This window comes from Grammomys surdaster, unplaced genomic scaffold (genome assembly GCF_004785775.1).
Source record: "Grammomys surdaster isolate TR1022 unplaced genomic scaffold, NIH_TR_1.0 64, whole genome shotgun sequence".
NCBI lineage: Eukaryota > Metazoa > Chordata > Mammalia > Rodentia > Muridae > Grammomys > Grammomys surdaster.
In genome coordinates, this window is record NW_021604566.1 from 16,284,320 (window position 1) to 16,296,303 (window position 11,984).

General features: G+C 42.0%; 1 protein-coding gene across 1 annotated transcript in view; it reads right to left on the reverse strand.

Moving 5' to 3' along the window:
• Nucleotides 1-5,810: 5,810 nt before the first annotated feature.
• Nucleotides 5,811-11,984, reverse strand: part of Adhfe1 (alcohol dehydrogenase iron containing 1) — a 26,377-nt gene continuing 20,203 nt past the window's right edge. The window contains exon 14 of the mRNA XM_028769518.1: nt 5,811-6,322. Coding sequence (XP_028625351.1) covers nt 6,239-6,322 — 84 coding nt within the window. The 3' untranslated portion in view covers nt 5,811-6,238. The remainder of the gene's footprint in view (nt 6,323-11,984) is intronic.

Below are 11,984 nucleotides of genomic sequence, written 5' to 3' on the forward strand. Positions count from 1 at the left end.
AATATTAGGTTTACAGTTAACATTACTGAGCTAATATCCTGGGGCCTGGTCTGACAAGTCTGATTTGGGGGCAAAATTTGGCAAGGCATTTTACCTTTGGGAGCCTCTATCTTCTTTTTCTTTTCTTTTTTTCTCTTTTCTTTTCTTCTTTTCTTTCTTTTTTTTTTAAAATTACCATCCTCATTTCTAAAGCCATGAAGAGGTATTAGTTTCTAAGAGTTTTATAACTAATTCCTAAGGTTGTTGTTGGCCACTGGCCCTGCATGCATAGCTTTTTAGGAATTCACAAGGTGACTGCTGAGAGACTCTTGACCCCAAAGGACAGTGAGATGGTAAATCAACACCGGACAACGTGAATCAAGTCTGTGACTATAGCTCCCTACAAACTTGCTAGAATAACTGGGGAGAAAAAGTGTTTAGGCCTTGGGATGTAGTTTAGTTGGTAGAGGCTTTGTCTAGAATGCATGAAGCCCTAGGTTCAGTCCCCACTAACACATAAATCCAGGTGCTTGGCAGCACAGCATGTTTGAGGGCAGCATGGGATATACGAGCTTCTGTTTCTAAATAAGTAAATAGAATAATGGTTTGTATTGCAAATATTTTCCCTTATGTTTAGTACATGGTATAAAGCTCACACTGGTTGCCCTACAGTTACTGCCAAAGCCATCAAGGGAGCATGTGCACATGCAGCTTCTAAAAGGTTCTGATTAGAGAAGCAACTTAGATCCTTGGGAGGGGTCTTGGAGATGGTTCCTTGTCTCACTAAGATCTCACAGGGCAGCAATCCCTGTACTAACAAGCCTGTATTATTTATAGAAAAGAGCATTTGGATATTGTTCTCAGCCAGCAAAACTATGGCCCATGACTTTGATAATACAGGCCTGCTGGCTAGGGAACCACTCCCAAAGAGTCCAAGAAGATGAAATGATGAATAAATAAATAAATAAATAAGGCAAAAAAAGATTTTTGTGATTTACAGATTCACTTTCCCTTCAAGTAAGTTTTATAAATTGGTTTGAGTTAATTTGCCCTATGCAGATTAATCTGTCAGGCTATATAGTCATTTCTTCATCTCATGCATTTTGTAGATTCGAGTAGCATGCATCAGAAACACTCAGGGGAAGACTGGACCTGACACCCACGCACTATACTGCTCTTGCCATGTAGTGTCTAGTGCCCCAGCAGGTCTCTGCCAGCATGAAGACCATCACTAGATGTAGCCCTAGTCCCTGCATCTCCAGAACTCTGCTTCTGCCATCTTAGCTTGGTGCTGCCTCCAGCTCACTGAGTGCCAGATGAAGGCAGAAGGGTAGCAAGGGAGAAGTTTTCTATGCTATGGCTTGTTCAAAGATGGCTGCCTGCAAATCAGTCAACGGGGTGGGGATGCCTTAGCATGACAGGCCATGTAGTATAACACTGTTGGAGAACACAGTCAGAAGTCTATGGAACCCTTACTTTGCAGAGGACTCCTTAAATGCCTGGTATAAAGAAAATAGATATAGAAGTTTTTGTTTTTGTTTCTGAACTTTAGAGTAGTTATTGGTGATCTGGAACAGGAAGTCAAATTAAATTGGCTCAAGAGGATCCTCTCTCTCTCTCTCTCTCTCTCTCTCACACACACACACACACACACACACACACACACACACACACACACACACATCTGTGTTGGACATATACAGACTTATTCTTGACATTCCCTAAACAACACAAAATAACTTTTATACTGTGTCAATGTAAGTCATCTCCAGGTGATTTCAATTATATGGAGTTATAAATAATGTCTATATAATTTTATACGAAGGACTTGGCATCTTAAGACGTTTGGTATCCAAGGAGCATTCTGGAAACTCCATGGATTCCTTGGATAGACCGTCCTGCAAAAGAAAAATCCCAGTTGGTTTTTTGTGGGTCCATCTGTGTGACTGGACCTGGCAGAATTGATTACGGTGCTAAGGTTTGGTCTGAAGAGAGAGATAAGGAAAGAGGAGAGGAAGCAATGCTAAGGTGGGGGCCTGTGTACATTTCAAAGGTTCATGCTTAAAATGTAAAACTTCAATGTGGGCAAACTCAAGAAAGTAACTGAAAACTTGGGAATTCTACACACATGTCCATGGTCCGTGCCCTCTGCGGCTCTGGTGACACTGAAAACTTGAAGTCATCCCAATTGCCAGTCTTCTGGATGAATTACTAAAATTCCACTCTGTGAACTATTGTGTGACACTTAAAGACATGATCATGAAGATTATGTGGAAACATGGGAAAGCTTAAAATGTCTTATCTACTGAGAAAAGAGATGAGGAGTATGCCTTCTATATGGGGAAAACCATGGAAAGAGAAGATCATATGACTACAGCTGTGTGTTTGGGTAGTGGGATTCTAGGCCGTTTTTTCTTTTCTCTTGAGTATTTTAATTAGCTTGCAAGGTATAAAAAATATCTACACATTGGAAAGTAAAACCACCCAGTTAAAAATACAATATTTAAAGCCATAAAGAATGGAGGATTGAAGTTAGCTGTCCTCAGCGTAGCCTCCTGACGCCACATGGGACGCCTCAAACACTCACTGCTATTTGAGGGGACATTGCATTTAATCTGAAAGTCAGTGGAGTTGAAAAGCAGAGGAATAATAGCAGAAGAAACTATGCCCTCCCAAAGCAGCTGTCATCAATTCATCTGGGACCTCAAAAACCAATTCCCGTCCATTCACTGTAGCTGTGCTTAGGAGACCTGCTTCCCCAGGCCATTTCGATGGGTATGGCCTTGTGTGCCAATGGCTCTCAGAGGACCAGGCACTTAATGGCAGCTGTCTGGGTTGCGGTTGCAGGCATCAGGAATCATAGCCTGTGTAGTGTTGACCTGGAGGTGAACAGTTATCCTACTCAGACCCCTTTCCCCAGGGGTAACATGCCTCATTAGGGTACAGGTTCCAATCCAAACAACCATTAATCTTTTTTCAGGGTTAAAGGGGCCAGAAAAGCAGTTTTTGTGCACACACTTTCTGTTTTGATACTGTACTTGTCTGAGTTTTACGAGAGAAGAATTACTTCATTGAACACATTAAAACACCCTGCAGCTGTGTCCAGTGCTATACAAACAATGCCCAACTCAACACAGCCCTTCCTGGAGAAGGGACAAGAGATCAAAACCCGCTTATTGTGGCATGTGACAATAAATCACGGTGACATGGCTTAACTTAGAATGAATTAGTGTTTACCTCATAAGTGAGTTTGAGGTGCGACTTAAGTGAAGACGTTGTCGTGTGTGACATCTCCGTGAAAGGAGCATTACACAAACTCTTGGATGTCATTCTCTTAATTCTTTGCTTGCCAAGAAAAACAAGTAAACAAACCTGTAACTCTAGAAATGTTTTTTTAAAAAGAAAATCAATAGAAAAAAATAGGATTTGAAATGAGAATAATGCACTTGTTACCTCTCACGTCAAAGTGTTTGATTTACAGACACTGGCCTTGTCTTCTCTCTCATACTTAAAATAGCGGGCAATCTACAAAACATTTCTTTTTCCATGCTTTCAAATTATAAAGAGCAAAATGGTGAGTTTCAAGATTCAAAAGAAAAAAGAAGGCTTCCAAAATCTGTTTCTTAATGCATGGCCTTTACATTTTTCCTTTGCACAGTCATTGTCAAGATGAATGCCAGACATTTCTGGTGAGTCACATCTAGACATCTGGCTACTGTCAGGAAAAAAGCATCAAATACTTGAAGGATAAAGAATTCACTTTTATCTAAAATTGTTTTTCATTAGATTCCTTGAGTTAAAAAGATTCTCACATTTAAGAGTAGATAATATATAAAATATATTCATACATTTTCACACTACAGAGGCCTTGGTTAAATAGAGTAAGATTCAGGTGACAGGAACAAAACCCAGCACCCCAGAGTCTCTAAATAACACCATGGAGCAGTACAGAGAAGACATGGCCTCCATATCTGCAAGTCAACCAATTCCAAATGGAAAATAGTAAAGAAAAAGTTTTCACAAATTTCCAATGAGTAAACCTGAGTCTGCTGTGCACTGATGACGCTGTGTGCAGGGAGTGAGTGTGTAGCCACACCCTGCTTGAGCCTCCTGCCCTGCGAAGCTCTCCTGCACTTGTTGGCACTGCTTACCTTGCATCTTGTGAGGTTAGACCTTCAACAACATGTACAGGCTTTATTGCCCTTCCCTCGCAATACAACACAGCACAGCAAGCAATTACACGGTGTTATTTTGTGTTAAATAGAGGGCCACAGGCAGTGTAAAGAACTAGAAGGCTGTTCATAGGTTACATGGCAATATGGCTCACAGGTGAGTGTGTGTGTGTGGGGAGGGGGCACGATTTACACCATTTCACCATTTTATGTGTAGGAGGGAATTGGGCACTCTCAGTTTCAGTATCTGCATGGAGTCCTGGAACCAACTGTCTAAGGACACAGATGACATCCTAAGAGTTTTATTTGGACATTTTTTAGAGTGGTGTTGGCAATGGGAGAATCCCTATCTTTTGCTATGCTGAATACACTTGAATTAATTGACAATTTTACTGAATGTTACTCAGATTAGCAGACTGAGCCATTCTCCGCCTCATTCACATTAGCTTCTACTCATGAAAGCAGGAAGTAATTCTAACTAGATCTGGTCAATTTTAGCTAGTATAATGTCATATGATGCTAGTCTTTCGGTGCTAGGTATAATTGCCTTTGTGTGTGCACGCACACATTTGTGCATGAGTGTGTGTGTGTCATGTGCTAAGCATGCACTCTACCACTGAGCTATATCCTCAGCCCCTCCTATGGGTTTGGTGTATGTGTGTGCACATGTGTGGGTAGCTGCACATGTGCATATGTGCATGTGTACTCGGAAGACAAAGGTCAACACTGGGCATCTTTGTTTTGGTCTTTACCTTATTTTTTGAGAAAGGGTCTCTCAGTAAACCTGAAGCTCACCAATTGGGTAGGAGGTTGGCCAGGGAGCTGCTGCTGCTGCTGCATGTGTGTGTGTTGTATGATATATGCATGTGTGTTTGTTTGTGTGTGCATTTGTAGAGGTCAGAGGTAGACATTAGGTGTCTTCCTGTTACTTTCTACCTTATATTCTGAGACAGAGCTTCTTGATGAACCTGGACTAGCTGACCAGTAAGCCCTGGGGTTCTACTTGTCTCTACCTGCTACCACAGTGCCAAGTTTACAGATGTATGAAGCCGAGGCTGACATTTACATGGATGTGAGGGGAGGATCTGAACTCAAGTCTTCATGTATGGATGGCAAGCACTTTACCTATTAAGCCACCTTCCCAGCCTTGCCATCCCCCTTAAGATTAGACACTTGCTTTCTTTAACAAATCCAGACAAATTAGTATGTATAAAATACAAAATGAGAGAACAGGCCAGGTATGGTGCACATTTATAATCCCAGTGCTGGAAAGACAGAGACAGAAGAACCCCAAATTCAAGACTAGCTTTGGCTATGTGGAGAGTTTAAGGCCAGCCTTAAACTGAAGGTGTACAGTGTGACTCTACCTTCAAACCCAAGCGCTCAGGACGTGGCTCAATGGCAGATCGCTTGCCTAATGAGTGCAGGACCCTGGGTTCTAATTCAGCTCCTTAAACACACTGAAGATACTCCATGCACACGCTTTCCTTAATCTATTATACCCTGATTTCACTTCTCTGGTAGCTTTTAATATTTTGATGTGCATCTTTTTCTCGATATAAACACACTCACATACAGTTGAAAAGTAAAGCCAGACTCTTCATTATATAACTTTTCTGCCTCTTGTTTCCTGCCACCATCTTTTATGAAACAGACATATTTTCAAAACTTTTACTTCATTTTTATTATTAATACCACAGTACTCTATCATTTACTATATTAGGACTCATTTAGTAATGAATATTTAGATTGTTTTCATTTTTACTATCCAAAAATACTGTAAGAAACATCCTTATGTGCATCCTAGTATGCATTATTTTTTTTGCATACTAATGCTAGTATTTCTTCAGAGTGAGTTTCTAGACATGCAGTGTTTGGACATAGGTGTATTTACATATTTGATGTGGTTTGGTGCAGAAACACTGACCCCTGGGGTTTCCCCGAAGGATACAATCATATCACCTTCAAACCAGTAACAGGTGAATTAGGTGTGGATATAAGATGACAAAGGCCAACCCTGATCAACTTCAGCTATCTGTAACTTCTGTTGCAAAGGCCAATGGTAATTCTTTTCACTAATACTTTAATTAGTACAGTTTCATGGATGCTTCAAACAAAGCAGACAAATCCTCTTCTGACTGGGCACGGGGCGCAAGCTTCGTGACCCTTTCCTGAAACAATAAATAAAAGGAGTTATCCAGGGCTTGGCAATGAGTTTGTCAATGCTACTATGTGGTTATGTGAATTAGCAACGACTAGATAGTTTAAATATCCTATAGAAACAGCTCAGTGTCTTGGCACATTTCTATAACCCAGCACTTGAGAGGCAGGGTCAGAGAAATCATGAACTCAAGGCCAGCCTTGGGATGTATAGAAAGATTCTGGCTCAAAAAAGAAAAATAGATATGCAAAGAAACTCTCCACCCCCAGGTCCCAAGCCATTGAGTAGTTTGGCCTAACTCCCAGCTCAGGTTTATCAAGAACTACTTCTTTCCCATGAGGCTTTGGAGAGCTGTCAGCTCTGCCCTTCTACTCACATGTACAGAAACAAGCCAGCCCATTCACTTATCAAACTGGGCCAGTCAACAGCCTCTGCCACCCATCCCTGTGCAGAGAGACTTGTCCCTGGTAAGGACACTGCAGTGCTGCTAAGAAAAATGACTCAGGACCATGTTCTTCACAGCTTAGTCTTCAGACTCATCCAAAAGGACTTTCTGTAGGATATAACTGTTTAGGCTATATGCAACAAGGAATCCATTTTCCCCTCTATTGAATAAAGTTTTATATTTACTTTTCCCAACTAGTTTAGTGGTTTGCTTAATTTCCCCAGTGATCTTTATGGGTGGAGTTGGTGATGTCAACATCTTGCTGCTCCATGATCCTTCTGGGACAAGGATGAAAGGAAAAAACATGACATCTTGTGGGTTCCATTTTCATGGGTCATTTGGTCTGGTTTCTTGTGATAAGCAGGTGCTTGCTGTCTACCCATTGGCAGTCGAGCACAAGTGGAGAGAGGCCCTGCTGTGTCTCCGTGCTCGGGTGGAACTCATCGTAGTGTTTAACATATAGTAAATGTATTGGCAACAGTTGGCCGCTGAGTTAATGACGGTGGTGGGGAGAGTGGATAATGGCATCTGAGAGGTCACATATACAGGACGGACTGCTGACTCTGCCCAGCCCTCCCGTTTTCCTCATTTCAGAAATGACACCCAGTAGTTCAGACAAAAAAAAAAAAATCTCAAGGATATCTTTGTGTACAGGTTCCTTTGACCTGCCAGTTCAGTCTATCAGCCAGTCCGTCAGACCCAGTCCTGCAAAGAGCTATTTCCATTTTTGCTCCACTGTCTCCCCCTAGAGGTTATTCTCTTGACAGCAGCCAGATCTGCTTTCCCCACAGCAGTGACCTGGGTTTATTTATAAGCTCTGGGTAACTTCCCTTTGTGATAAGAACAAATCATGGAGCTGCCATGTAACTCAGTTGGTAGAGTACTTGCCTGGCATAGAAGAAGCCCTGGCTTCCATCTCCAGTACAACAGAACTAGGTATGCTAGCTCCCATAGCACAGGTGATAGAAGCCGGTGGGTCAGCAACTCAAGGCCATCCTCAGTTACATATCACATTTGGGGCCATCTTGGGATACATGAAATTCAGTCCTCCGCCCGGACACCCCTCCCCCAAATATTATGACATCTTATGTATCCCTCATCTGACTCTGTTTCTCAGCCCCCTGTCTCCCACTGGCTCAAGTTCTCCATTAGTTCCATTGAGTCTGTGTAGCCCCGACTGGCTTCAAACTCACTGTTGAGCACAGGCTTCTTTTACTGATGCTTCTGGTCCCACTTCCTAAGTGCTGGGTTACAGGTTCACACCACCATACCCAGATCTACCAACCCTTTTACATTTTAGCCAACCTCTGTATCCATGTCTAGTTGCCATGTCTGGGTTGAGAATGTCACACAAGCCACCTGACTACCCTCACTGGAGTTCCCTTTGCATTGTTCCCATGCAGGATGGCCATGATAAAAATAGTGGAAGCTAACAAGTGCTGGAGAAGATGAAGAGGATTGGAACCCTTTGTGTTGTTAATAGAAATGTAAATGGTGCAGGCACTATGGAAAAGTTTACCAGTGCATTAGGCAGTTAAAAACTGGGCTGAGATTGGTGGCACATGCTGGAAATCCCAGCACCAGAGGAGTCAAAGTGAGGATCAAGGCAAGCCTGGGCTACATAGTGAGATCCTGTCTCAAACGAATACAAATAAATAATACAATTGCTATATGAATTAACCATTCTACTCATACTTCCTCCAAAAAATTGAAGGAAGGGTGCGAGCATGTACTTGTACATCAGTGGTCAGAACAGCCAGGAGTGCAAACAACCTCAGTGTCTTCTAAGACATGCATGTAATGAGTAAATAAAATGTGATCTATCCACACAAAGAAATATTACTTATCCTTAAACAGGAGTAGAATTCTTACACATGCTACAAACTGGTCAACACATTAAGATACAATAGGCCAGCCACAGAAGCACTGACAGCGCATGACGGCACGTACGTGAGGTGCCCAGCCTAGGTACTTTCAGAGACAGGAAGTAGATCTTATGTTACTACGGGCTGTGAGAAAGACAACGGGGCAGTTGTTGTTCGGTGGACGTAGAGCTCTTTGGGATGCTAAGAAAAGTTCTACTGTGGGTAATGGTTACTGTATAGTGCCGTGGATGAGTCAAATAACACGGTATTATACACATAAAAGTTATTAAAATGACAAATTAATGTTACTTTACTACAATTAAAAATAAAAATGAGAAGGATGGATAATATCTTGGAGAAAGTGGGAGGAAACGCTGATAAATATGGGTGTGACAAGGGCAAAAATTTACATTCTAGCAGGTCTTGTTGATAGTCACTCATCCATCAATCTATCGTCTGTCTATGTATCTACTGTCTATCGTATCTATATACCTTATCTGATTATATAGCATATATTTATTTATAATCTATCTATCTATCTATCTATCTATCTATCTATCTATCTATCCTAATCTAATCTAGTTTGTGGCAAAATGAAAAACTGAATTTAAGTGTGTGCTATGACCAGAGATGAAGGTGATGGTTCTTCTCACCTCATTTTATTATAAAAATAGGAGTCCTTTGATGAGCTCAGAGTCTTTGATCATGATCTGTTCATATTTGGAGAGGCAGTTCTGGACTTTCAGGAGCAGCTGAGCCTTTTCTACCTTTTTTTTTTTTTGACATTTCCAACCCCAATGATTGGGCAAACACAGACGAAGACAAAGTATCTGATCCTACACTATATAAAAGCCAAACGATTTCAGAATGAAATGTGTTGAGAAATGTGCTATTATTTACAGTCAAGAAGACCAAAGAACAATTAATATGGGCATTGAAATAAATACTTCTACTTTTAGCACATTCATAAAATAACACCATTTCAGCTGGTCTGTCTACCAAGTGTGGGAGTGCTCACTTGGGCAGACTCCAGTAATGAAAGATTTTGATTTGAAATGTAAAATGGTTCTTTCCAGAGGTTTCCAAAATCTAGCTCTGAAGATGAGTTAGTTCTCGCCCGCTCCCTCTGCAGCTGGGCCATGCAGTTGGAAGCCGCTGTGTTCAGGCTGTCATTATCGGTCACTAGCATAGGGTGTAGTGTTTGGTTAGGGAAACTGGCCTGCTTGTTCCTTCTAGAGAAAACCAACCCCTGACTGCTAAGTATAAAAGAGCCTTTTTCAAAGAAGAACAACAGAAAACTAACTTTCTGGCAAGGCTCTTCGCAGGGACCAGTATATCCTAATCCTATTACATTAAATCTGGTAGCTATTAATGAGTGAAGATTGGTCTACTGTATGTGTAAAATTCTGAGGTTGTGATAGCATTCCTGTAAAATGTTCAATGCTGCCAAACCCCAGACCAAACCAAACCAAACCAAACCAAACCAAACCAAACCAAACCAAACCAAACCAAACCAAAAACCTCCTATACCAGTTCTTCATCTGCAGGTTATTTCTGTTCTAGTGAGAGCTCTCTGTTGCTGTGATAAAACAGTGACCAAAAGCCACCTTGGGGACTCTCAATCTTCTCATAAGCTGGGCCTCTGCCATCTGCCTCTCTCTTTAACACTGCTTTCTTCCAAGCTCCCATAAAAGCTTAGTAAGCTCTGAGGACTTGAGTGGCCCTTTCAAGCACAAACCAATATGGTCATGTCCATCACCAAAATATCACATTCTTGGGTACCAATTTCTGTCCTGTTTTGGTTTCTGTTGCTGTGTAGAGATCTGCCTGCCTCTGCCTCCTGAGTGCTAGGATTAAAGGCTTAAAGGCATGTACATGGCCACCACCACCACTGGGCTTTTTTTAAAAATTGTTTTACAGGTTATAGTTTATCATCAAGAGAAGCTAAGGCTGAAACACAGGACAGTGGAGTGCTGCCTACTGGCTTATTCTCCATGGTTTCTTTAGCTTGGGCCACCTGTCCAGGGTAGTGCCACTCGTTGTCGATGCTCTCCCACATCATTCAGCCTCACTGCCGTAAGAACACAAGCACAGGCTGCTCTGACGGAGGTGGCTCCTCGGCTGCTGATTCCAGCTTGGGTCAAGTTACTAACTAGCACAATTAATTCTTGGCAGTAAATTCATATTCTTTTAATTTTTAAGAAATCACAATATTATTTATTGTATGTATAAGGGTGCACCATGGTGCAAGGGGCGTTTCCAACGCCCCTGTGTCAGAGGTCAGTTTCCAAGAGTCTGTTTTCTGTACCATGTGGGTCTCAGGAATTGAACTGAAGTCATTCTGGTTTAGCAGCAAGTATGTTTACCTGATAAACCACCTTACTGGCATAAACAATTCATATTCTTAAACACAGTCCATTTCAGAAAAGACAGTATCCCTGAGAAAATGCTACGAAACCAGAAGTCACATTGAAATCAGGGTGGCCACTAGGTCTGTGGAGTTCATGGCCAGGCTTTTGTGGCTGTCTTTGTTTTACCCAGTCTTAGGAAATACCTACAGTTACCACCACCAAGCCACTTGCTCACCTGGACAGAAGTTTTAGGAGAAGCTGCAGGCATGAGCTCACTCAACATATCTACTAGCCTGTGCTGGATGGGGCAGAGGACAGAGGGACAATGCAGGGTCCCACCATCCTCAGGAGGCTTGAACGAAGTCACTACAAATGTAAGACTTTACAAGGCCTTTACATTTTGGCGTAATATAACGTTAGAATTATGCCTCAGTTCCTATGCTCCATCTCAAGACACTTGTGTTTCTCACTCATTTACACCACTAATAAAACTGGATCTACTGGGCTTAAATCTAAGTCAGTGAAACTAGTGGCTCATGGGCCATATTTTCCTAGTATACTTACTGAGAAGCCATGGAACTGGGTACAATGAGCAGCCAGCTGATGATTTTCTTAGAAGTTGGAAATCTACCCACACTGGATCCTAAGTTTATAGTTAATGATAACATGAAGGCTGCTCGTCCATCCCATGGGTCATTGCTTTCACTTTACCCTGTTACCTCAGAGCACTTGGTTCACTGCTATTCCCATATGCTTCTGTGGACACAGGAGGCTGTGAGCTCAAACTGTACAACCGTCTGTGAATGGTGAAATTCTCAACCGTCTGTACAATGATGACATGGGGAAGGAGGAGCTAGCTTGAGCCCTTGCTTTCCTGGAGTGGGGTGGGGAAAAGGGACCACTGTTTGTGGTAAGCAAGGTCCTGCTTAAGTGGATATTCTAGCTGTCTCTCTGTCAGTTCTCGTTCTCTCTCTCTCTCTCTCTCTCTCTCTCTCTCTCTCTCTCTCTTCT